Source organism: Moschus berezovskii, chromosome 10, assembly GCF_049115385.1.
Source record: "Moschus berezovskii isolate FMDL1 chromosome 10, NW_MosBer_1.0, whole genome shotgun sequence".
Lineage (NCBI taxonomy): Eukaryota > Metazoa > Chordata > Mammalia > Artiodactyla > Moschidae > Moschus > Moschus berezovskii.
Window position 1 is genome coordinate 102,074,582 of NC_142469.1, and position 25,753 is coordinate 102,100,334.

At 52.7% G+C, this 25,753-nt stretch overlaps 3 protein-coding genes across 7 annotated transcripts in view; 2 read left to right on the forward strand and 1 right to left on the reverse strand.

Annotated features, from left to right (window-relative positions):
• The window catches only part of TMEM181 (transmembrane protein 181), a 43,933-nt gene extending 28,983 nt beyond the window's left edge, over nucleotides 1-14,950 (forward strand). Inside the window, exons 7-17 of the mRNA XM_055433089.2 lie at nucleotides 2,111-2,191; nucleotides 3,607-3,706; nucleotides 4,141-4,271; nucleotides 4,484-4,575; nucleotides 5,697-5,754; nucleotides 8,574-8,676; nucleotides 9,222-9,273; nucleotides 10,779-10,861; nucleotides 11,842-11,931; nucleotides 12,674-12,740; nucleotides 12,997-14,950. Of these exons, the coding sequence (XP_055289064.1) occupies nucleotides 2,111-2,191; nucleotides 3,607-3,706; nucleotides 4,141-4,271; nucleotides 4,484-4,575; nucleotides 5,697-5,754; nucleotides 8,574-8,676; nucleotides 9,222-9,273; nucleotides 10,779-10,861; nucleotides 11,842-11,931; nucleotides 12,674-12,740; nucleotides 12,997-13,075 (936 nt within the window). The 3' untranslated portion in view covers nucleotides 13,076-14,950. The remainder of the gene's footprint in view (nucleotides 1-2,110; nucleotides 2,192-3,606; nucleotides 3,707-4,140; nucleotides 4,272-4,483; nucleotides 4,576-5,696; nucleotides 5,755-8,573; nucleotides 8,677-9,221; nucleotides 9,274-10,778; nucleotides 10,862-11,841; nucleotides 11,932-12,673; nucleotides 12,741-12,996) is intronic.
• Nucleotides 14,951-16,703: 1,753 nt separating this feature from the next.
• DYNLT1 (dynein light chain Tctex-type 1) lies at nucleotides 16,704-24,447 on the reverse strand. Of its 2 annotated transcripts, none has more exons than XM_055433090.2 (5): nucleotides 24,364-24,447; nucleotides 21,386-21,427; nucleotides 17,876-17,999; nucleotides 17,427-17,504; nucleotides 16,704-17,140 (listed from the first exon to the last, which is right to left on the reverse strand). In XM_055433090.2, exons 1-5 carry the CDS (start codon nucleotides 24,388-24,390, stop codon nucleotides 17,070-17,072), a joined length of 342 nt encoding a protein of 113 aa, XP_055289065.1. In that variant the 5' UTR covers nucleotides 24,391-24,447; the 3' UTR covers nucleotides 16,704-17,069. The 2 variants fall into 2 exon arrangements, with proteins under 2 accessions (XP_055289065.1, XP_088696998.1); XM_088840872.1 differs by lacking the exon at nucleotides 24,364-24,447 and adding an exon at nucleotides 21,715-21,741.
• SYTL3 (synaptotagmin like 3) overlaps nucleotides 23,194-25,753 on the forward strand; it is a 100,034-nt gene continuing 97,474 nt past the window's right edge. For 3 of the 4 annotated variants that reach the window (XM_055433085.2, XM_088840870.1, XM_088840871.1), the window contains exon 1: nucleotides 23,265-23,402. The gene's annotated coding sequence lies outside the window, so the exon portion shown is untranslated. Of the gene's footprint in view, nucleotides 23,403-25,753 lie in introns of all 4 variants that reach the window. The other variant, XM_088840869.1, reaches the window with a different exon arrangement.

Sequence of the window (25,753 nt, forward strand, 5' to 3'; positions counted from 1 at the left end):
TGAGCTTCTTGGATTTGTGAGTTTATAGTTTTCATCAAATTTGGGAAAATTCTGGGCACTATTTCTTCAAATATTTTTTCTATCCTCCTGCCTTCTTCCCGTCAATAGAAATCTGAGGACTCCAGACACATTAATCTCTTCAGCCGCCTGAAGTTGTCTCGGAGCTTGATGCTCTGTGCGTTTTTCTGTCTCATTCTAAGTTGATTCCTTTGCTCTGTGTTCATGTGTATACCCTCTGTGATGTCTGACCTGCGGTTGATCGGCCTCCTGGCCCCTGCCTCACCTTCGCATCTGAATTCTGGGTCAGTTGATGGATTACTTTCTTCCTTGTTCTGTTTCGTATTTTCTTGCATTTTTACACATCTCGTATTTTTGATTCAGTGCCAGACCTTATGATTGCTGGACTTCTGTGCTCTCATAAACATCCCTGAGTTCTGTTCGAAGATGCGGTAACAATACTTGGAAGCAGCGCGATCTCTTCAGGGCTGGATTTTAAACTCTGCTTGGTGGGAGCAAAGCAGCACCGAGTGTAAGGCTGATGTTGCCCCACCGCCAAGATAAGACGTGCTGGCAGTGCGCTCCACAGACCCCTGTGCATGTTCCTGCTGCCCGTGGAAGGTCCTGTGACTGGCTCTGCATGCGTGCCAGGGATCCTGCTGTGGAGCAGTTGCTGTGACTGGCCCTGGGTGCGTGCCAGGGATCCTGCCATGGAGCAGTTGCTGTGACTGGTCCTGGGTGCATGCCAGGCATCCTGCCCATGGAAGGCGCTATGGATGGCCCTGTGCGCGTGCCAGGGATCCTGCCAGTGGAGCAGGCGCTGTGATGGCCCTGCGTGCGTGGCAGGGATCCTGCCGTGGGGCGGGCGCCGTGATGGCCCTGCGCGCGTGGCGGGGATCCTGCCGTGGGGCGGGCGCCGTGACAGCCCTGCGCGTGTGGCAGGGATCCTGCCGTGGGGCAGGCGCCTTGATGGCCCTGCATGCGTGCCGGGTTGCAGGCAGGTGAGGGAAATCTGAGTCTCTCACTCAATTGTTGCCCTGTTACAGTTTTGACGTCGCTCAGCTGATTTTAAATCAGCACATGCATGATGGTCCTTCCTGGTGCGGTGCAGCCTGTGTCCTGGGGTCTGGAGATGAACGTGTGTCCTGGGGTCTGGCTGCTGAGCTGGGTGGGAAGGGCTGCCTTCCACCTGCTGTCAGCACACAGGGCCCCTTCCTCGCCCTGTTAGCTGCATACTTGATGTGAGTGAGACTACTCAGCATAAGAACTGGCAGCTGTAATTCCACAGCGTCTGCTTGTGTCGGATCCTTACTTCTGTTTCACTGAGTGTCTTAGAACATCATACCTACTCACATTTTTTGCATTTTTAAAACTATTTATTTTCTTTTAATAAAAAGCATGGCTTTTTTTTCTCTCCCTCCTCCCCCCACTGATGGCTTTTTCTAATAAAGAGATTGATAGCATTGATCAATCTTTGATATGACATTTGAAAGCCAAATGCTCTTATTATTATTATAGAACAATTGATCTGCCAGATTCATCATTAGTATGCTACCTTTTAAAACCATTTTCAACTCTTAGTACAAAGTATGTGTTCTGTAATATAAAAATGTACTAAGTGTTAAAGTTTCAGAACATGTCAGAAAGTGTAGGAGAACATTTTAAATTCCCTGTAGTCTCACATTTCGAGATGACTATGAACTGTGGTGTTGGAGAAGACTCTTGAGAGTCCCTTGGACTGCACGGAGATCGAACCAGTCCATCCTAAAGGAGATCAGTCCTGGGTGTTCATTAGAAGGACTGAGGCTGAGGCTGAAACTCCAATACTTTGGCCACCTCACGCGAAGAGTTGACTCACTGGGAAAGACTCTGATGCTGGGAGGGATTGGGGGCTGGAGGAGACGGGGACGACAGAGGATGAGATGGCTGGATGGCATCACCGACTCGATGGACATGAGTTTGAGTGAACTTCGGGAGTTGGTGATGGACAGGGAGGCCTGGCGTGCTGTGATTCATGGGGTCGCGGAGAGTCGGACACGACTGAGCGACTGAACCGGACTGAACTGATGGTTAAGATGTGATGTGCTTCCTGTTTTCCGGCTTTCCGTTTTAGTGGAAGACTTACGACCCTGCATTTTCCCATCTGGAAATCTGGTTCCGGTTCGTCTTTGTGGTGCTTACCTTCGTTGTCACCGTAAGTACCGTTCACCTTGTGGAATCCTAACAAGGGCAGAGCTCGTTTATAAGTTCTGGTTGTCAGAGTGCGGGGGATTTGTCTGAACTCTGAGACACTCCATCCAGCCAGCTGACCTGATGGTACCAAATACTCTATATTCTGCCGGGGCGCCGTGCTGCAGGAATGCTGTGGTGTCATTAGTGAGGACTCCTGGGTGGTGTCATAGTAATTACAGGTGACTTGACTAGTAAGTGAATTGTCATCGGCGTTCGGTGACAAGTGCCCTGTAACTTGTGTAGAAGGAGTTCTCCCTTGTTTGAATGACAGTCTTTTAGTGCTGACTCAGCAGGTTCTTGGGTTTTTACTTTTGGAGAAGTGGACCAGACCTTTCAGTCTTTGGGCTTTTTTCAGGATGAGGGGATGCACGTGCGGACTCAGTGCTCCTTTGGGATCTGAGGTGTCTATTCACAAGGGCACCATGACTTTGGGGGCGATTACTTGTTAAAGTACAAGCAGCCCCCACTGAGGCCCACTCTTCACAGCGGTGGCTGCTCCAGCTGCCACCCAAGGGACTTGCTGCTTCACAGACTGACCACTTGCAGAAGGACACAGGCTCCCAGGGGACATGGAGGAAGGTGCCAGGCAGTGGTGACCTGGGAGTGGCTGGAGGGCCACACCTGGCCATAGAGCTCAGAGAGCGTGGGCTTGGCCAGGGCATCCCCCGGGGAGCTCCCTGATGGAGGGAGGTGGGAAAGTGCCGTCAACCCCAGGTCAGAGATCCTCGCTGTTCCTTAAAGGATTCCTGTCGCCTGCGGCCCTGCAGCCAGACTTTGGGGCCCCGTGTTCTCAAACGAGAGAAACGGGCCTGATTCTGAAGATAGGGAGATCAGCCCAGGATGTCCAAATTGCTTAGGAGATTACTGCTTCTGTTAGATCACAGGAAAAATAAGAAACAACTCCAGGCCTAGAAATCCCAAACCCTGTGATGCTTTAAAGGCTGTAAAGACGCCTCTCCCAGGAACCGGGCCCCATCAGGCACATGTTTGAAAACAGGCATGCCATCTGACCTTGGCTGTAAGCCTCATTCTGGGGCTTTTCCTCCAGGCACCCTGGTGTCCCCCGGAAGCCACTGTCCCCTGTGAGTCACACCTCGGGGCCATATGGCCTGTTCCCTGGGCGGTCCCTCCTGATAGAAGCAGCAGGCTCGGGAGGAGGCCAGGCCAGAGGGGTCACGGCCATGACCATCCTCGTCTGACCCCTGTCCTGTGATAAAGGCTCCTTCACGGTTGTCCCTGGCAGTCTCAGGGTCCGTTCAGCCCGGGGTTAGTGCAGCAGGTCTGGACTGGCCCCAGACCCTCAGTGTGGACTGACAGCCATCAGGGGATGCCGTGTGGGGTGGCCAAGATGGTGACGGGACCTGGTCTGGTTCACAGTGCCTGTTCGCGCACTCTCTCCGCAAATTCTCCATGCGAGACTGGGGCATCGAGCAGAAGTGGATGTCCATCCTCTTGCCTCTGCTGTTGCTCTACAATGGTAGGCCCTTCCTTCAGTGTGGTCCCCCTCCACGCCAAGAGCTGGAGGGCATCCCGGGGGCGATGGGGCCCTGAACAGGGAACGGGCGGGACGTGGCCCCAAGAGTCACGGGGGCGGGTGCATCCCCCGCATCCTCCCCCACTTGGAGGACTTGGCTGAGGGTGGGAGCCCAGCTGTCTGCCCCTGTACCCTGCCCCAGAAAGCGTTTCCTTCCAGAGCTGTGGCTGGCGGGAGCAGACGGCGCTCTGCAGTCATCCCCAGAGCAATCTGTTTAGTGGCTTTTCGGTTTTTTGCAAAACAAGACAGCCTTTAGTTCACTGCCATCCCCCGGGCTCTGACCGGGGAGAAAGCCATCCTGAGTCCTGCCCTCCCGTGGGCTTGGGGAGCCCCACCAGCTCTGCCTTCATCAGGCCTGCCTGCCTTTTGCCTTCCAGACCCGTTCTTCCCCCTGTCCTTCCTGGTGAACAGCTGGTTCCCAGGGATGCTGGACGACCTGTTCCAGTCTGTGTTCCTGTGTGCCCTGCTGCTCTTCTGGCTGTGCGTGTACCACGGGATCCGGGTGCAGGTGAGCCCTCGGCGCTGACCCTTCCACTCCAGACGCTGGCAACGGTGCTGAGGGTGAACTTGGCCTTGAGAACTTGTCGTCAGCCTCACAGTTCACAGAAGATGCGTGCCGTGTGGACATGATCTGAGTATCTATGATCCAGTGTGTTCTGTGAGGTGGTAGTGGTTTGCAAGGATTAGTAACTTCTCTATTTTTTACTTTTTTTTTTAAAGGGAGAAAGGAAGTGTTTGACTTTCTATTTGCCTAAATTCTTCATCGTTGGACTACTGTGGTTGGCTTCTGTTACCCTCGGAATATGGCAGACGTGAGTAACTTTCTTCTGCGTGAAACCACAGTCTTGGTGAACTTTGAACAAGGTGGACAGACTCAGAGTTGACTGTGTTCTGTGAACTCATCCAGAAAGGAATCTGTCACCCAGGGTTTCAAGGCTTGCTGATGTGACTTGAGCTGAGGGTTCATTTTTGCTTGAACAGCATGTAGAGGTATACATGGTTCTTCTAGTCTCGGATGGAAACAGAAAAAGACCACACCATTTCAGATATATCTTTCCGAGAGGCAGAGGCTTCATTTGGAGGGATGACACTCCGTTTGGCTCCTGGCTCGCTACTGTCCCCAGATGGTTTGATTCTCTCCTTTGGTTTGTGTCTGTAAACCTTCCTGTCCTTACACCGGCTTCCAGAGTTGATCTTTAATATTTCTGTCCGTCAGTAAAAAGGCACCACCACGCAGAAGCCTAACGTAGTAACAACCTGATTCACCCAAACAGGTTTTTCTGCAGAAACTAGTTCCATCTCAGGGATGTGATTTTGGAAGCTGGCACATCTCATTTCTTGGTACAGCAATGGTAGGACTTAGCTCACATCCACTTTTCTCCCTGCCCACCTGTCATCTCAGTGAGCCAGTGTCATTTTGAAATGAGTTTCATGGAAGTTTATATTTGCCTTTCTTGCTGTCTTTCCCTGGAGGAGGGTGTGGCCACCCACTCCAGTATTCTTGCCTGGAAGATCCCACAGACAGAGGAGCCTGGCGGGCTGCAGTCCAGGGGGTCGCAAAGGGTCAGACATGACTGAGCGGCTGTGCAAGTTGCTGTCCTTGGGTGCTCATCTGTTTCCTGGTGCCCGTACATGCCATCGAAAGGGTGCCTGGAAAGTCAGTCTTAAAGTTAAAAAGAAATAGTATAGAGATTCTCTTAGTGAAAAATACTGTACAATACTGATGACTGTGGACAGTGAGTCGTGTTGTGTGCCTATTCAGTAGGTAATTCGAGATTTCTCATAAACCAAGGTTTACTTTTCAAAAATCTTTTACAGTTGGTCAGCGAGTAGATTATATTAGTAAGTTTTTTAAAAAACCAAGTGAGAGAAAGTATAAAATAAACTAGTTATTAATCTATGGCTTTTTTTTTTAATAACATCGTATTTTTAGAGTCAATGAATTACATGATCCAATGTACCAGTATCGAGTTGACACAGGAAATTTTCAGGTAAGGATTGTTAGTGACTAACCTGCGGATTTTTTTTTAACTGCTGTTTTAAAAAATGACTCAATTTTTTAACTTAAATTGTGCCGTTGACACAAGCTCGCTAACTGGTTATTTGACAAGGGCCATAGAAAGTTCATGGGTGGAAAATTGGGGGAAATGTGTTTGAATAGTAGGAAAAAGAAACACTGCATTGTTACTCCCTGTCTTTGGTTTACGGTTGAAGCACCAGGGCACAGAGGTTGTGCCGATTTCTAGGAACATTGTAGAACAATTAAGAAAACATTTTGTTCATTTAGTTCTCTGAAGCAGAGTGGGGCTGGCTTCGTGGGCCTGTGAGCCCTGCAGCCCCAGGGGCTGGCGCTCCAGCTGACACTGCGCTGTCTCGGTCCTGAAATTTTTCGCAGTTTGGGAAGGCGGATTCCAGCATCTTTATTTTACACGAATGACAGCTAGCCCTGTGTGTGGCCTCCTCTGAAGGCCCGGGATGTGTCGGTGCCTCATGGGCAGCCCATCGTGGTGCAGCTTCCGCCTTTCCCAGGCATGGAGGTGCCTGGGGCTGAGGGGCACCCGGACCCTTGCCGGGGGTCTGGGAGTCCTGTCCCCAGGCAGGGTGAGCCCCCGAGCTGAATCCTGACCCCAGGTGACATCCCGGCATTTCTCCGTGGAGCTTTGCAGAGGGTGATCAAGTCTGTGTTTCCTTGTGGGAACTGCTGTCTGGAAAGGAGAGAAGTGTGGAGGATGACGATTCCAGGTTGAAAAGCGATTGAAACGGACGTGTCCCAGGGATGGGTGCCAGCGCTGATTCTTAACTGGACTCCGGCAGCGGGGTGCCCATAGCCTCTCTGCTCCACTGCTTGTGAGTCTGAGGAGATCTGAAGGTCGTTCAGTGTGTGCCTTATAGATAGCACATCGTAACTTTTGCTCTCAAAGGATATGTGACCTTGTGAGGGAGAGAAGGCGTGGGAAATAGAGACCAGTGTTGCAGTGTGCAGATGCCCATCAGGTGTGTCCTTGTGGACCGCAGGCCCCCATTACTGGGGGGAGGCGGTGTCTTCATTTGGGTTTTGTCCTCTCTGTCTTTGAATTAGCCCTGGGGTGCTGTCGTAGGTTTGCAGGGCGGGGTGCCCCTGGAGCTGGAGGGGAGGGGGAGGTGTCCTGGGCCAGATGGGTCCCTGAGCTGTGATGGGGCAGGGTGGACCTTTGGGGAATCTGGTGCCCCAGGAAGGCTCTCGGCTGTGTCTCCTGAGGGGTGAGGCCTCAGGGCGGCCCCTCTGGGGCGGAGACACTAAGGAAGGGGGAGGAAGGAACTGCTTTGACACCTTGTCAGGGAGGATTCTGCAGCCCCTGGTGACAGGTGACATTTGACACTGGTGGTTGAGTTTGTACCTCCCAGGCTACTCATTTGAAAAGACCCTGATGCTGGCAAAGATTGAAAGCAGGAGGAGAAGGAGGTGACAGAGGATGAGATGGTTGGATGGCATCACCGACTCAATGAGTTTGAGTGAACTCCAGGAGTCAGTGATGGACAGGGAGGCCTGGCGTGCTACAGTCATGGGGTTGCAGAGTTGGACGTGACTAAGTGACTGAACTGAATGGATGCTAATCTACAGTTAGGGAGTTACTGTCTGGTACGGTCACTGCTCACTTCTCACAGGAGGACATGGGGCAGGCAGTCCTGCCCAAGGTCACACGCCTGTCCTGCCCGAGGTCACAGGCTGGTCCTGTGCTCTGGCGAGGCTCCCCAGGCCTGTGGGTGAAGCCCACGGTCCTGGGCCACGGCTGCCCCTCCCTCCTCCCCCTCTGTCTTCTGTGCGATGGGCAATGACGGGATCTTCCCTCGAGTCGTCATGAGGATTGAGAGGGAGAAGGAGGGTGAAGCGCTGGGCCGGGCTCCAGCACGGCAGGGTCCCCACGGCTCTGGTCACGTGTCCCCTCCTCAGCCTGGCAGTCAGGGAGGCCAGGGCCTCGGGAGTCCTCACAGGAAGGACAGACTGAGCAGTCTAGTCCTGTTACTAAAGGAAACCCTTGAAATCACGGGCTTCTAGGGAGATAGCTAAAGGGGCGCAGGATGGAGGCCGTGAAATCCTTTTTCTTTATAGACAAAACTGAGCCCAGGCCGAAGTCACAGGTTCCGAGGAGGCAGAGCAGATCCTTTGTCTCCTGACTGTGCAGGGCAGTCCTGGCTCTGAGAAGGAAGCACTGGGGCAGGAGGATGGGGTTGGGGGTGTCAGGTGCAGAGGAGGCTTAGAACTCTCGCAGAGGTTCTGCAGAAGGAGGGGCAGCACGCACCCAACCCAGTGGGGCCTGGCCTTCGTCAGCCAGCTTCGCTGACCACAGATGAGCATCGTCCTGCATTCCCCGTGTCAAGGTCGCAGAAGCTAGGGTCTTCTAAATGGTCTGTTTCAGCCACCTCGGTCCTCAGGAAAGAAAACCGAGGTCCAAAGAAGCTGAGATCCAGGCCGGACCCACGTCGTGATCTTTCCGAGCAGGGCAGGGAGCCAGGCCCTCACCCCGGGGAGGGGCAAGTGGGAGCCAGCACGTTTACTGAGCACCGCGTACGTTCCGGGCCCCGTGCCCAGAGCTGCCCGTGCGTCAAGGAGGCATTTGCTCCTCTGACATGCAGGGAGCAGGGCACGCTCCTGGGCGAGCCAGCCGCCTGTGCCCGCACGAGGAGAGTCCGTGTGTCCTCGCGCTGCTCACAGCGGTGACCCTCGAGTCCGGGTCCTTTCAGAAAGGCTTGGCTTTCCCGCTTATGGCCTCAAGGGAAAGACTGCCCTTGAGACCCCATGGTCGTTAAGGGCCCGTCTTGTTTCCTCCAGGGAATGAAGGTTTTCTTCATGGTGGTGGCTGCCATGTACATCTTGTACCTTTTGTTCTTGGTCGTGCGGGCCTGCTCCGAGCTGGGTCACATGCCTTACGTAGGTGAGTGCTGGTCTCCCATCCCAGGTGCAGGGCCGCCCGCCAGGTTGGGGAGGTGGGTGCCTCCAGGCCGGGGGGAGCCTCGGCAGGGCTGCCGGAGTGACTGGGCCGCGTGGACAGTGCCTCAGGCAAGGGCGGGAGGGCGGCCTGCAGGGCCGAGGTCAGCTGGGGTCCCGGGGGCCTGTGTGTGTGGCTGTTGGAGCTGCCTGGATCCTTCTGGAATCACACCTTCTGAGCGAGGAGGCGGGAGTGGGGGTTTCCTTGTCTTTGAATCGGGGCAAGTCACCTGATCTCATAGGGTCCTGCCCCCAGTCTGTGACAGCCAAATAGTAACGGCCACGGCCTCGCTGGGCACCCTCCCAGGCTCGGGGAGGTGGGACAGCGTGTCTTCCTGGGTGTCAGGTACTAACAGGGTGGAGTCCAGACGGGAGGGGGTTTTGTTCAGAGGGTTTGGCTTTCTTTTCTTCTTTATTTTTAAGATCTCTGGAATGAGTGGGTTTTAATTCCAGTTTGGTGATTTAAAAAGCGCGTGTGTATGTCTCTTTCAGATCTCAGGTTAAAATTCTTGACTGCCTTGACTTTTGTCGTGCTCGTCATCAGGTAAGAAGACTTTATTGCTTGAAAGAAGCAAAATGTGAGTTTTTGTTCTACTGTCACAAGTATCTTTTGTCCCCTTCTATGGGGTTAGTTTTAGGGTGCTCTTCACCAGGTGTCCGCAGGGTCAGAGTTCCCCTCCCCCGCCAGGCAGGGCCTCAGAGAGACAGGATCACACTCTCTCCCTGCCCTGACATTTGCTGTGGAAGCAGCAGACGCAGGAGAACACGGGTCAGAGGATTAGAAGCCAGTGTGATGTCCCTTGGACGGGTCTGTGAGCGGGAGTTATTTTTGTTTGTGTTCCTCCAACAAGGGGGTCCCTGAACTGCACCTGAGGGAAGTGCAAAAGGCCGTGCCTTTGTATGAATCCCAGGTCCTTGCTCCTGAGATCAAAACCCTGAGAGGGGAAGTGTAGTGTCTGCATTTCGCTCCCGGTTCTCAGTTGTGCCAGCGGCAGAGACGTGGGCGTCAGCCCCTTCCCCTGGTGGGGGCCCTTCGGGGCTCCTCGAGGCCGGCTCCCAGCTGCGTAGGGTGTGGGGGATCTGGAGGCCTCCGGGTTCCTTCGCCGCCCCCACCGAGCCATGTGAACTCAGCCCATATTTCAAAACGAGCTGGGTTTTATTCCGCCTCTGCGTTCACCTGAAGGTGGAGGTGCGTGTGTGGCTGTCACTCATCTCTCCTCAGCCCTCCGTGCGCCTCACCCTCAGCTCACCTGCTTCTACACAAACTGCCCCCCACCCCCGCACATCCTCGCCCTCCGGCTGCCCCCGCCCGCTGCTTGGGAGCTGTGGTCTCCTTGGACCGACCCCCGGAAGCTCTTAGGCTTTGTGATCTTCCTTCATCTGACTTTCAAGGGGATCGGCCGGTTGGTGCAGCAGAGGTTTATGGAGTGCCTGCCCTGGTGAACAGGCGGGCAGGCTCCTTCCTCCCCTGTTGAAGTGTTTATATTCCAGTAGAGGAAGGTGGTGATTAAAAGAAAAACAATGAATAAAGAGCGGAAGTGCCATAGTGAACACAGAGATGTGATGACAGCCGGGGCCATGGCTGCTTTAGCGGGGTGGCTGGGGGACCTGCCGCCTGGAGTTGGGCCCTGAAGCTCAGCTCGGGGACAGCAGTGTGGGGGGCAGGCAGGATGGGAGGGCAAGGGTGGCCAGGAAGTCAGGTTGAGCCCGGGTTCCATTCTCAGTGATGGGGGCCTTCACAGGGCATTCGACCGGGAGGGAAGAGACTTGGTTTACATCGTATTCAGTGGTCGGTCTGGCCTGAGTGGAGGTTGGACCTCAGGGAGGGGAAGTGGGCTCTGGGTACCAGGACCCTGCCGTCACATGTGTCAGCAGAGAGGCTGTGTGTACATGTGTGCACATGTGTGTGTGTGTGCACGCGCAAGTCTCCACGCAGAAATAATCGTGAGTAGAGTAAGCGAAAGTAGCAAGTTTATTGCCATCTGAAGCTAGTGCCATTTCTCGGTGCATTTTTACATGTTCTCCCTCCCTCCCTCCCTTCTTTTTCAGCATCGTCATCCTTTATTTAAGGTTCGGAGCACAAGTGTTACAGGACAATTTCGTAGCTGAACTGTCGACTCACTACCAGAATTATATCCTTTTCTGGGAAGACGTCAGGCACACAGCCTAGTGGAGTGGGCAGCGTTTCAGGCCTCTGAGCGTCCGGAAGAGGCAGGTCACCTGTATAGTACACCCTGGGGGCCCCACGGCTGTCCCCCCGAGTGAGAGGCCCCAAGGCAGCCACGGGGCTCAGCCGTCCCCGGGGTCACTCACCAGATGGGTCAAGCTCGAGAACCCCAGCACCTGCCACGGCTGTCCCCTTTGTGGGGCGGGGACTGGAGAGGGGCAAGTCACCATTGGAGCCTCGGATCAGCCTGGGGCTGCCCGCCTCTTCCCTGCCGGGCACTGACTCGAGGGTCCTCTCGCCCAGAGGGCATCCCTTAGCACCCCCCGGGTGTGTCCAGCAGTGGGGGACACCGGTGTCTCAGGGCAGGGCTCCTGTGATCCCTGAGGCCCCGCTGCTCGGCAGTGACCCCCCTTTCAGATGCATGACCGTGTCAGGTGTGTGCTCCCCTCTCCGCTGTCAGTGGTGGCATCCATCAGGGGACACTTTGGGGTTCACCCTGGATGTCTTGGGTTCTTTCCATGGGACCTCTTATTTACCTTCTTGGAGTCAGTGCCTGATTGTTCACAGTTCGGTAACTGAATTTCACACTAAGCTTTTGTCAGATCCTCTCAAGGGTCTGTAATGCAGAAGAGACTAAGAAGGGCCAGTTTGAGTCTTTTTCCAGTTCTTCATTTCATCGTGACTCACCCATATCTGTGTGGCCTTCCCACCCTTTGTGTGTGACTTGATCGCAGCAGGTCATGCCGTGGATAGGAGAGGGCATGGCTCACCGGGGGGCTCCAGGTGCCCCGGGAAGGTTACCGTGACCTGTGGCCGCAGACCTGCCCTGTGGTGCCCTGACATCTGGGCGTGGACCCCCGAGGTCCTAGCTGGTTGGGGGCTGGGCCGGCTGACATGACCAAGGAGACTGTGTCCTGGACTGGTGCTTCCCTTGACTGGTGTCACCAGCTGAATTCTTGTCTTTCTACGGCTTGTTGAACTTTTACCTCTACACTCTGGCCTTTGTGTACTCTCCCTCGAAGAACGCCCTGTATGGTAAGCTGCCCCCTGACCCCCCGCCCACCTTCCCCTTGGCAGGGGCACCATGGCTACAGAGCCTGCTCTGGAGCAGGGAGACCAGGTGGGTGCTCACAGTGAGCCCTGAGCCGCAGGTGGAGCCCAGCAGGTTCTGTGTTGTTACAGCTTCCCATGCAAGAACCGAGCGTGTCGGTGGGTCCTGACACGAGCATCATGACCCCCCCAGTGCCCTGAAATGATCTGTAGAACACGAGTGCCATGACCATCAAAAGAAAACCATATGTGCCCCCAGCCCACCTCCCTGAGGACCAAACCAAAAAGCAAACCTAGCAGCCCTCCCGTCCCGGGATGAGAAGGGGGTGATCTCTTTGGAACCCGGGCAGCACTGGCGCCCCCAGCCACAGGCTGTCCATGGAGGAGTTCCCAGCACGAGGCCCCTGCGGCTTGTGGTGCTGCTGTCTGTGGTGACGGGTCGGGACGGGGGGCTGGCTCAGGCCCTGGGTAGGAGGGTTGCCTGGCTTTCCTGAGGACCTGGGGGATTCCAGGGGTGGGGCAGCTGGCTCTCGGTCTCCTCCCAGGGGCTCGGGGCCCGCAGGCTCCCACCAGGCCTCCCCCACTGTCCCCGCCCAGGACTCGGACCCCTCTGCACAGCTCACACCTGCTGTGACCGGAATCCAGCTCTCTCCGACCCTCATCCTTTTCCTGGGGCAGCACCCGGCCTCTCCGGGCTAATGACACGACATTGCTTGTTGGTTTTCAGAGTCGCAGCTGAAGGACAACCCCGCCTTCTCCATGCTCAATGACTCGGACGACGACGTGATCTACGGGTAAGTCAGCCCTGCCTCTGCTGAGGGCCCTGTCCCGCGGGAGGCGCTCAGCCTGCGGAGGCGCTGTTCACGTCGCCGTCGGTCCCCGGGCCCGTCTGCGTCGCGGGCCTGCCCGCCGGGCGTCTGCGCGCGGCCCCGGGCGCTCGTGGGGCTGGAGGAGGGGAGGCGCCAGAGGGGTGGGCCGGGCCCCCGTCGGGCGGCGCCGCGGAGAGGAGACCGCGATGGAGCCGGGGCTCAGCGGCCTCTCCCCTGACAGGAGCGACTATGAAGAGATGCCGCTGCAGAACGGCCAGGCCATCCGCGCGCAGTACAAGGAGGGCTCCGAGAGCGACTGAGGCCCGGGCCGCCGACGCCCCGGCCCGCGCTCGCTCGCACGCGTGGAAGGGAGACCCGAACCTGAGGACCAGTTTACGCGCTGGGCCGAGATTGACCGTCAGGCTGACGGCATTGATGTGGGAAGACAGGCCCCGACAAAACGTTTCAGACAGCCGCATCATTGTTCCAGAGAGCCCAGCTGATGAGACCAGGCTGTTTTCAACGGCGAGAAAGAAGCCGTTGCTGTTCTTAGTTCAGAGAGTCACGCGCTTTAAACACAAGTTTGCCGACTTCGAGTTCCCGGAAAGCCTTTGTGAGTGAGGCCCGCAGCATGGCGGCGTCCCCCGCGCCCTTTCTGCCCTGCCCCGTCCGCCGGCTGTGGGCCCTTCGGAGGGAGGCCCGTTCCGGGGCTGCGCCGCGCGCGGCCGGGGCTCCGGCGGCCTCGCCTCCAGTGCCGGGCCAGCGGGCCAGCGGGCCGCAGCTGTGAGGCGTGTTCGCCGGGGACGAGGGAGGCCGGGCGGGCAGGTTCGCGGTGAAGACCGCCACCGGAGCAGCGCCAGGGCCTCAGGAGTTCTCAGGAGGGCTCACAGGTTCCTTAAGGACGGACAGGTCGTCAGCTCCAGTTGACAGCGGCCGGTCTCACTGTCGAGTTTTCTAGGGGCCTGCGAGCCTTACGTCGTGAATAGGGATGAGGCCCCGTGGTTGGGGTGGGGAGGGCACCCGTGGAATTCCAGTGAGCAGTAGTAGCTCTGTTAAGGATGATAATCCTGTAAAGCTTTTTTTTTTTTCAATAAAAGCTAAACAAGTGACTGATACAATACTACAGATTCGTTATTGCCAAAAAGATCTTCAGCTTCTCATTTGGAAACTAGGTGCAAGAAGGTAACACATTTTTAGATGGTTTATGGAAGAACATCTGTGGGGATAAGGTAACTTGCGGGGAATCATTCACACGGTTGTCAGGTAAATGGGTGAACTGCTCTGCGTAAGTGCCGTTTGGAGCCGCTGAATCCAGAAGGCCCTGGAGACCCCCAGCTCCTGTCAAGGCCAGGTGAGGGAGGTGGAGCTGTCTCCTTTGCCTTTCCTCTGGCGTGCACACTCATCTCTTGAACGGTTCACCTGTGAGCGCTGCAGACATCCTGATGTGTGCCACCTGGGTAATCACAGGTAGGGACGTGACTGCTCCACCCTGCCAACAGCACCTCCACCTTCTGCATCTATGCATCAACTCGCCAGCTGCCATGCAGAGCTCAAGGGCATAGTCCACTTCAGGTAGTGCTGGGGCCTTAGAGAGCTTCCTGAAAGACTATTATGACTTTGTACTTTTCAATTTAACGTACCTTTAATATGGATTCCATTTATATTTGTTTTTAAAACCCTGTAAATAAGAAAGTTTGAATTCAAACAGTTGTGTTGTTGCAAGGGTAATTCAAGTTTACATGGTTTTTACATCTGCAATGATGTGATTCCTTTTTTTTGATTCTGTATATTCAGAAGTATTGAAAAAATTTTGTGTTACCAAACTTCTATTAAGACTCACTATAAGTAATTTTATGTAAACTGATGAAGTTACTTGTGCTGATTAACGTATTCTAATATGTTATGGTTTAAAACTTTTAATCGTTATATAACTGTCCATAATTTGGAATGCTGTTATTTATCAGTAATTATATCTGAGGCATTTAGCTGTACACATTTAGGTATTTTTACAACTTGTCTTGTAGTGTAACTGTTAACTGATGATTGATGTTCGTACGTTGATTCTTGATAGCATCAGGTCAGTGAAATGAAAAATAAGGGAGTATTTATTAACTTTTTGTAACTAGGTTGGAAATTATAAAAGAAAGTACTTAAGGGGGAAATGGTTCTTTATTAAATCATGCATTTTCAATTTATCTTCTCTGGTGTATCATATATGTCAACATGTCACATCTTCCATGTAAAAATGTGCTTAAAGTATATAGCATTTAGCATGTGCCGTAGGTACTAGGTTGTAACACTAAAGTCTGCTAGGAACCTTAGACGGTAGCAAGAAAATTATTATTTTTTTGGGTCTTGGAGGGTTATCAGAGTTCTATAAACTTAAATTAAAAATCCAAAGGGCTGACTTTAGTTCTTCCATGGTAACGGCGTGAATAACATCATCTTGGGGATAATTTTTTATATTGGTCTAGTCTGGGGAACCTGGAAGATGACCACAGGCCTTTCAGTTTCCCTAGAGAGAGCTTCATTATCCATGAGGATAAAGGTCCGCTTGATTTATTATTAAATCATTAAAGCAGCACAGTGATGCAGTTTTCTCTCTTAAGCCCCATTTGAAAGGCTAAAGGGGATATATAAAATATATTCAAGGTTTTAAGATTGTTCCTGTACATAATTACAGATTGCAGTAAAAGTTCAGATTCAGTATGTAAAGCCAGCCTGCTAAATGGGCAGGTTACAGGACAATGTCAGCAGCCTCAAGTATTCTGTGAACTGTTTACTCAAGGTACAGTTAATGTTCAGTATGTTATGACGTGGTCAGTAGCTTATTTCCTGGAATCCTCTTCACAGGGAAAAACACTGAAGCTTAGAGAAGGGGTGATGAAAGGGACATCTAGTTGAGGACTGGATTAGGACACAAGAATGTAACACCAGAAACACAGAAGGATTTTCTGCTACTGAAAACTGCCTTTTTACAAAAGGACTGTAAATATTTGTAAAATAACTCTAAATTTCAGGTTCAATGGGAAAGCTAGAGCTGAATATTAGACCTCGGAAGTGCGTCAGTGAGCACGCTACCCTCGGTCGCAGAATGATCACTGTAGTCAGAGTCAATAAATGTTTATTTATGGCAGATGCACACTGCGGGAGTGGCTTCATTGAGACTGCATTTCTCTACTCTGGTTTTTCTTCAAATCGTGTAAATCTTTAACCTTTTACTACCATTCTGGTGGATGTTAATACATTATTAATATTTGATCCTGTTTATGTACAGTGGTTTCCTCTTTGCGTGTGGCATTCAGGTGACCGTTTAGGCACTTTAGGGACCAGGGACGAGAGCAGGGCTTTTTCCAGTTCAGCAAGTGATGCAGAGGCGTGTCTACTGTCGTGTAAATGTGGCCCTGGACAAGCCCTGAAGGCGAGGTCTTAAGACCAGGGTTTGGGCCCCACCTGCTCACTTACCTTGGGTATGACTTTAAGTCAGGTAACCTCCCAACCCCTGGCTCATTGCTGTGGACACAAAAGGAGTCACTGTGAAAACACTGCGCCAGCAGTAAAGCGCTAAACCGCGCTCGATGCGACCGCCACTGGAAAACTGAAGAGTAGGAGCTGCTGTGCTGCCGGGTGGGTTTGGGCCGCGTGTGGCTTCGAGTCCTTTGGCTAGCAGAGCAGTCCAGCTTGCCCACTTCCTGCCCCTGAAGCTCCAAAAGAGGAAGGCCTTGAGAGTGAAGAGTGACTGGTGCTCGGGGCAAAAACCCAACCAGGCCACACAGAGCAGCCAGGAGCCCCCAGCCCCGGGGCGTCAGCCAGCACATCACTGTACCGGAGAGAACCAAAGCACAACTGCGACTTTTCCCCCTCTTTTACAGTTTTACAGACTCAAAAGCCAGTAACTAAATATGGAGAATTCACCTGTGATACCATTTAGACTATGAAAACACACACTTTAAATCGTAATAATTTATTATTCTAACAAAAAGTACAAAGTATGGAAAATTAGTGTATTTGAATCGTTTCAGAGAGTAGAGAAAGTTTCACACTAGCAGATTTCGGCTTTTAGCACCTTTGAGAAGAAACATTCAGAGTTAAGTGGCAGGACAGGCTTCTGACTACCCGCGATGACGCCGCCTCTGACTTGGTGTGCAGGTCACAGAGAGCAGTGTGGTTATTTGGTTTTTTTCTCTACATGTTGAGAGTGCCACAAAAACACACTTAGGATGAGAAAGGTGATTGCTGAATAGGCGGCTGGTGGTTAGAAGATGGGAGAAGGGATGGGGTGGAAGGAGAGAGGTCAGGGGAGGGATGAGGCTGTCAGATGGACAGTCCGAAGGCGCTGACGATGCAGTACATGGTCTTGTTCTCCCATCGCACGGTGCAGCTCCCTGCGGGGGGAAGGAGGCGGGCTGCACTGAAAACCGGGAAGAGCCGGGCCTTCCGAGTTCTCAGGATCAGGCCAAACACTCAGTACTCAACTCTCTGTAGCCAACAAAGGTCAGCCTGTCTCTCTTCTATAAAATGTTTTAAAAGGCGACTCTAATAAATAATGCATTCAAAGACATGAAACAACCAACCAACATCTCCTAAAACACGGCTTTGAATAATCTAGATGGCAGCAGGGTCCCTCAGGGACGTGCCGGGTACAAGCCTTCCCGGGGAAGGAAAACCTACCATCGGTGGAGCTGTCCCAGAAGCACGAGCTGGCCGTGTGCAGGCCCGCTCCGTTTTTCTGCATGATCACACAGGTCACTAAAGAAAAACAGACTTTTATTAGAGGAATCTCCTTGGCAACACACATGCCTCTCTGTCCTCATGTGTAGTAGATCACATGGCTGACGTTCAAAATGAAAATGACTGTAGGGGTAGAGCGGCCTGGTCCTAGGATGCTGACGCCTCGCCATGCGCTTACTCTAAAAGCAGCGGATCTGAAATGCTGTGAAGTCCTGGGACGTGGCCTGCAGTTGTTCCCGCAACCACACAGCCCAGGTGGGTGAGTGTGCACAGGCCGGTGACATGCTCCTCCAGGAGCCGCCTCTGCTGTCTCCTCTCACGACTCCCTCTCAGCGATACTTAAAGAACCACCACCACCACCACCATCAACAGAAGCAAAGGTGCATTACCGATGTACTTAAATGGTTTCCCCAGCTTGGTGAGTTGGCTTAAGGTCTGTTCCACTACGTTTGTGGTCCACTGATTGACTTTGCTGTGCTGATAGGCGTTGCCACCAATGGCACTTTCTATGGCCTGGAAGACAGAGCACAGCCGGTCACTATTAGCACAGCACCCCTTCCGGCCACTCCTGAGGTAAGCACAGTGAGAACTGCGCCCTAAGAACTGCTCAGTTACACTAGGCATAAAGTGAAAGCTTGTTGGGAACCACGAGGACTCCTTTGCAGACATACCTTTTAACAGTGTTATATTCCATTTGAATGCTCTATCTTTCACTTGTATTTTACTATGATTTTTAAATTTTTGGCTGCACTGGGTCTTAGCTGCAGCCCTTGGGATCTTTGTTGCGGTGTGTGGGTCTCGTTACTCCACAGCACATAGAGTCTTAGTTCCCCAACCAGGCATCGAACCTGTGTCCCTGGCATTGGAAGGCAGATTCTTAATCACTGGGCTATCAAGAGGTCCCTTTGTTCATTTTAAAAAGTCTATTTATCTTTGGCTGTGCTGGGTCTTTGCTGCTGCATGGGCTATTTCCCTAGTTGGGACGAGAGGGGGCTACTCTCTAGTTTCAGTGCTTGGACTTCTCATCACTTCTCTTCTTGTGGCACGTGGGCTCAGCTGTTGCAGCTCCCGGGTGCTAGAGCAAAGGCTCAACAGCTGTGGCACCTGGGCATGGCTGCTCCTTGGCATGTGGGATCGTCCCAGATCAAGGATCGAACCCATCTCCTGAACTTGCACGCTGACTCTTTATCACTGAGCGATCAGGAAAGCCCTCTTTATTCCTTTTTTAAAAGATGAAATTAAATAGCATCTGTCAAATTTTTTAAACATTCTGACTGAATTTAACGTTTGCTCTTGTGATTAATTATCTAGAGATAAACAATGCATTTTCTTCCCACTGAGGCTAGAAAATACTTTCCTTTTGCCTATTGTTTTCTTAAAAGTACAGTACATAGAGGAATCTTTATGGGTTGTATAATTAACAATGTACAAACCTATCCAGATAATCATGTATTTACAAATACTTCCTTTATTCAGCATTTTCTGGTAATGTTATCACAGAAGTAGGTTTTTCAGAAAAGTAAAGAACTGCTCTATCTATTCCAAAACTTAAGTTTGTGACGCATTTTTTATTATGAAATTCCTTGGCTTCTCGTCTGTGCTGTATTCCGGGACGGTTCATGCTGTGTGCTTCAGGGGTTATGCAGGAATACACATGGTCCCTGGCCTCACCTCTCGGTGAAGTTCGTAGTGAGGATATTCCTATTCTATGATTTTCTGGGCCTTTTATGCTGATGCCTGTCCTGGTTTCAGGGGACGAAGGTATTAATAGGTCTGGGCTCAGCTTTGTCAAATGGGGCTTCCCAGATGGCTCGGTGGTAAAGAATCTACTTGCCAGTGCAGGAGGTACAGGAGACTGGTTCAACCTCTGGGTCAGGAAGATCCCCTGGAGGAGGAAATGGCGACCCACTCCAGTATTCTTGCTGGGATAATCCCATGGACAGAGGAGCCTGGCAGGCTAGTCCATGGGGTCACAACGAGTTGGACGCGGCTGAGCGAGCAGCCCTGTCAAAGTGGGGGCTGTGCTCAAGCTAAACCACTAACTGGCCGTTCTCTCCACACTCACTTTGGAATTCACTGTTTTTCAGGGAGGGAGGAAAACCTTCCTCTAATTCTGGACCCATCCAAATTTACTACTATGCAATACTTAAACTAGCTTGAGTACAGAATTAACCTATTGCCCAGGGGCAAAAAAGCTGCTGTGGTGGGTGATCAACGTGAAAAGAACACTGACCGCAATGTTACTTGTGCTTCCAGGGAGACTGGGAAGCTCTGGCTGCAGTAGTATCAAACTTGTTGCCTGGCAACCAAGTCAAAGACTGCAGAAAACAGGTGAGCCCCAAGGAGACTTCCTAACAAACCAACTCCACTTCTCACAGTTCTAGTGAAATTCACCCATCTTCCTGCTCCCCACTGTGTTCCTAAGAAACACTGTATTTTGAAAAACGATGAAAAGCAAAGTGTTATAGATCCTGTAAAGCAACTAGAAAATGATGCCTCGTGGAATACTGTATATGGCAGAACAAGATCACTTTGCCACTTTGCTTTTTGATGATGTTCACAAAAATAGGCTGGAGTTCTTTAATCACTCTGGCATTTGTCAGTAATAACTTGCATTAACACCAGTTTGCGTTGAAGTCAACTCCAAATCACAGAAAACTTCAGATGGTACTGTTCAAACGATGTGCTCAACATACAGGGGTCGGGGGACAACCGACCAGGAAAACCATTTCTGGCCTCATTCCTGCCCCAGGCGCTCTCCCCAGCGCCCCACACTAGTCCAGACACCCCCACCTCCCTACAAATCCCTCAGACACACCAGGACACTCCTTACCACATGGCCCTTGCACTTGTTCAGTCTGGAATATCTGTTCCCCTCTTTACACCAAGTTAACCCTACTCCCGGGGCTTCCCCAGTAGCTCAGCTGGTAAAGAATCAGCCTGCAATGCAAGAGACCCTGGTTTGATTCCTGGATCGGGAAGATCCCCTGGAGAAGGGATAGGCTACCCCCTCCAGTATTCTTGGGCTTCCCTGATAGCTCAGTCGGTAAGGTAAAGAATCCGCCTGCAATTTGAAAGATCTGGGTTCGATCCCTGGATTAGGAAGATCCCCTGAAGGAAGGCATGGCAATCCACACTCCAGTATGGAGAATCCCCATGGACAGAAAAGCCTGGCAGGCTACAGTCCGTGGGGTCACAAAGAGTCAGACATAACTGAGAACTAAGCACAACACAGCATAGGAACCCTACTCTTCTATTTTTCTCCAGATCCCAGCTCTGTGCTCACTAGATGGGTTAATCCCTCAGAGTACCACAGGAGGAGTGCAGTGTGATTATATGATAAATGTCTGCCCTCCCCTCCTCAATTCTGTAAACTCTCTGGGCGTCAGTCCCCTGCATGCACCCTTGAATGAATGTACTTTTGAATGAATGAGCAAATAGCCTTTTTGACTCCCATTCTTATCATCTAAAGGGGATACCATGGTCAATAAAGTGGATGGTTTAGGAATGTAGAAAAAAAAAAATGAGCCCCAAGGGCAGCACCAGGTCTTGAGTGACTAGGAGTTGTTCAATTTTTAATATTCACTCTTCATTAAACATTAGAAATATTTATTTGTATATCATGAGTCTTTTATGCTAAAAGGTTATAGAACCAAGCCTTAGTGACAGTCAACAATAATGCCAGTATATAAACTTTCCTGTCTCATTCAAAATATATAATTTGCATAATATGGGAGTAAATTCTTATCCAGATATTCATTGAAGTAACAACTGTTATTTGAAATGCCAAAACACACAGGCTCAGCTGAAACAATTCCAAGATAGTATTTAAAACACATTATTTTCACTCATATAAGCCATTAATCAAACATTCAAAAAGGAAGCATTTCTCCTCTTACCTCTTTTACGATGTTGCTCACTTCATCGACAACAAAAGCAGTCTGTAAGGGAAAAAAATTAGTTAAGCCCAAGCCCGACTGATTTAAAAGACCCTTTCCCACTGCACTGATTAATGCAAATTTAGGTAATGAATATAATTTAGAAATGAAGACCTTAAAAATAATCTAACCAGGCTGTTCATTTTACTGAGGAAAACATTAAGTATCTCTGAGGCCCACAGAGCTAGTAAGATCCTGTCTCACTTAGAGTACATGTGGACAGTTTCAAGGGTTTGTTTTTTTTAAATCATGCCATGACCCATAAGACCAAGTTCACTTTAGATCTCAACCTGTCCGTCCATTTCAGCCGGCTGCGAGGATCATTGACAAATATGGAAGTTCAATGAGTTACTTGACTTTTGTATGAATTAACTCTTTTCCTAATGTAAACTAATCAGGAGGTTTGAAACTTAAGACGTTTTGGATTTTGAAACCACTCTTAGTGGTAAAATTTACAATGACTTTCCTATTTCTGGTTAATATTTTCTTTCTCAACTCTGTCCAGTTTCAGGACTATACAGTCAGCTGAAGGCACAGCGGTTCTCAGCCAGTGTGTCAGGATGAGCTGGGCGGTGGGCTGCCAGCAGTCGTCTAGGGCCAGGAGATTTAGTGGTCTTTCTTTTTACATGCGGTGCATCTGAATGGGTACCTGAGTTCAGGAACCTCATTTCCTGAGCTCTATAAGCGCTTTCCAGGGGGCAGCCCCGGCCCACAGCCTCAGTGCATCCTGGTGGGACAAAGGCAGAGAGGTGGGCAAGGAATGTTCTGCCCCGCTGGGCTGCTGACCACTGAAGCCTAGTTCCAGCGATGCCCCTTCCTCTCCAGGAGAGTCAGGAGCTGACTGCCTGAAGCCCCTCACCCACTGTACTCAGAAGTTACGCTTGGAGACAAAGCCAGCTCACCAAATTAACGAAAATCTGTAGTATCTTAAATTACTTCTCCAAGTTTAAAAGATCCTTCCAAGAGGCCTCAGTGGTTCTAAACCACACAACAAAGTCCCTGTGTAAGTTTCCATGTGATCAAAATATGAGAAAGGGTGAGGGCCATTTCAGTGGACTTTAAGTGGAAAGTACAGCAGTTGTACAGAATCCACTGGGCAGTTTCAGCTTCTGCAGGAAAGATGAACGGAGTAGAATTACAAAGATGCAGGTGTCTACAAGAAGTTAGCAGACGTGGGGGTCAGCAGGTCTGTTACTGGCCTACTGGCTGTGTAGGTCGGTAAACACGGAAGGCAGGCCTGCTAGAAAGAAGACAGTCATGGCCTCAGCCTCCCAGGGCTTTATCTCATGTAAAACACACACCATTCTGCTCAGCCCCTTCATTTCTCAGATATGCAGCTGCGACCTGGGATAAGGAACACTGAGCCGCCTCCTTGGCGAGGGCCAGAATGAAGAGGCAGAGTATTAACAACTCCCGTTTGAAGGACTCCCTCTATATTTGCTTTCTCAAAGTTACTCAGTAATTCCTGCAATACTAGCCATTCTCCATATGACTGCACAGTTGGCAGGGAAAAGCTTTTCCTTGGCTACCTGCTCCTGATCTGTGGCTTCTCCCTATATAATCCCTAGGTTGCTACCACCCTTCGGACACTGGTGGTGACGCTACCATAGGAGGTTCGTGCTGGTTAGGAAAGCCGCATAATACACAGGGCTTCATTTATTTGCACTTCAGCCAGAATATTTAGCGAGAAGAAAAGGGGCAACTATTCTGTGAGAGCAGCAGCCATCAGCTATCATTCCCTGGATGCTCATCAGATGAAAGGAAAGCCAGATAACAGCACACGTTGTTACAATGAGTACCTTCTGCTTGGCAAATAACTATGCTTTACCCGACTTCTTCAGTGGGGCAATGACTACCTGCCCCCCCGCCCCCGAAAACGGAGCTATCGGACTGTCTTCTCAAATGAAATGTGAGTGACGGCGGCCACGGTGGGCGTGCGCACAGCGTGGAGAGCATGAGAGGAACCCAAGACAAAAAGGCAGGTTCTCCTCGCGGGCGCGTCTGCCTGCTGCCCGCGGCCAGAGCAGCAAGTCCAGGACTGGGGGCCCCTGGGGAGGTGTAACTGGGCGTGCGGGTCTGGTGTGCATGTCACTCTGGAGACTCGCAAACATCAGCCGGCAGACGCACACGCGGCCTTCAGCCTCCCCCATCCGTCTGGGCAGGGGTCTGCGCTCGGAGTAAAGAGCGCGAGTGACGGCCGGGGGCGGGGGGTAGGGGGATAGGGGGTCGCGGGACGCAGGGGACAGGGAGACGCAGGGGGTCGGGGGCGCGGACGGCCGGGGATGCAGCGGGCCGGGGGTCGCGGGCGCAGGGAGTCGCGGGCGCGGAGGGCCGGGGACGCAGGGGGTCGGGGGTCGCGGGCGCAGGGAGTCGCGGGCGCGGAGGGCCGGGGACGCAGGGGGTCGGGGGCGCGGAGGGCCGGGGGCGCAGGGGACCGGGGGGCGCGGGCGCGGACGGCCTGGGACGCAGGGGGCCGGGGGTCGCGGGCGCAGGGAGTCGCGGGCGCGGAGGGCCGGGGGCGCAGGGGACCGGGGGTCGCGGGCGCAGGGAGTCGCGGGCGCGGACAGCCGGGGACGCAGGGGGCCGGGGGTCGCGGGCGCTGAGGGCCAGGGGCGCAGGGGGTCGGGGACGCGGCAGAGGCGATCCCCGGGGGATGTTGCGCCGCCGGAGGAAGGCGTCCGGGCCTGCGGAGCCCGCTCCCGGAGGAACCACTGGAGGCGCGCCCCATCCGCGCCCCCGGCCCCCAGGGCAGGGCGAAGACGCCCAGAGTCCGCCAGGCGGTGGGTCACGGGGAAGCGCTCGGCGGGGCGCCGGGAACGGCCACCGCCCAGGCCCAGAGGCAGCCCGGGTGCCCGCACACAGCCCTGGCTGCGGCCGTCCGCCCGCCTGCCCCCAGCATCCACCGTCTCCGCCCGTCCTGTAGCCCACCGGGCAACTACCTCCTCGGCGGCCTGGTAGTCTTCCATCTTGCCGCCCGCGCGTCGCCGTCGCCGCCCCAAGTGGAGCGCACTGCGCAGGCGCGCTCAGACCCTGCCCCACGTTCAGACCCCGCCCCTGCGCCCAGACTCCGCCCCGCGCCCAGACCCCGCCCCCGAGCCCAGACTCCGCCCCGCGCTCAGACCGCGCCCCCGCCTCCTCTAGGGCACCGCCCTTTCCCTCTGGCCGTGCGCCCCGGGGCACCGCAGTGCCCGCGGGATGGGGCCCGCCGTCAGGGAGCCGCGCGTCTCCTCCGGGACACCTCCCTGCCACCAGGGTGTCCCGGCAGCTCCCCCGACAGTTCAGTTCAGTCCCTCAGTCCTGTCCAACTCTCTGCGACCCCATGGACTGCAGCACACCAGGCCTCCCTGTCCATCACCAACTCACTGGAGTTTACTCAAACTCATGCCCATTAAGTCGGTGATGCCATCCAACCATCTCATCCTCTGTCATCCCCTTCTCCTCCCGCCTTCAGTCTTTCCCAGCATCAGGATCTTTTCCAGTGAGTCAGTTCTTCGCATCAGGTGGCCAAACGATTTAAGGTTCAGCTTCAGCATCCGTCCTTCCAATGAATATTCAGGACTGATTTCCTTTAGGACTGACTGGTTGAATCTCCTTGCAGTCCAAGGGACTCTCAAGAGTCTTCTCCAACAGCCTTAGCTAAAACAAGTGAACTGAAGTTGCTCAGTCGTGTCTGACTCTTTGCGACGTCACGGACTGTAGCCTACAAGGCTCCTCTGTCCATGGAATTTTCCAGGCAAGATTACTGGAGTGGGTTGCTATTTCCTTCTCCAGGGGATCTTCCCGACCCAGGGATCGAACACGGGTCTTCCTCATTGCAGACAGACGCTTTACTGTCTGAGCCCAAAAGCCAGACCGGAGGGGAAGGGCTGTCCTGGCCCCTCCCTGAAGTTTGTACCCTGTTGGATTCCTTTGAACATGCAAGCGGGTTTGGACACCTAGTAACAAATTGTAAAGTGATTTCCGAAAGTGATGGGCTGTCTGAGATATTGTTTGCAGCCCCCTTGGGGGTTCCAGAATTAGGAAACTTTAGATCTGAATGAAGCTTACCTTTGGGGAAGTAGTTTTCCATATAATTTTTTTTCCCTTTCAAGTACCATGAAAACATTGCGGTAGAAAATGTTGTAAAATGCCGCACACTTCCTGGCAGCCTTAACCAGAATGACTTAGGCATACCTTCAACTTGTATACAAGCGTCTTTATAAAAGTTAGTGGTTGCCCTGGGCAATTCTCAGCGGCTGTCCAAGAAGGGCTGGGATAGGTGTATCAGCTTGCATGTGATCTGAGGTTAAAACCTTTGACTTTGGGGGCTACGTTTTTCTGTTGTTTTTA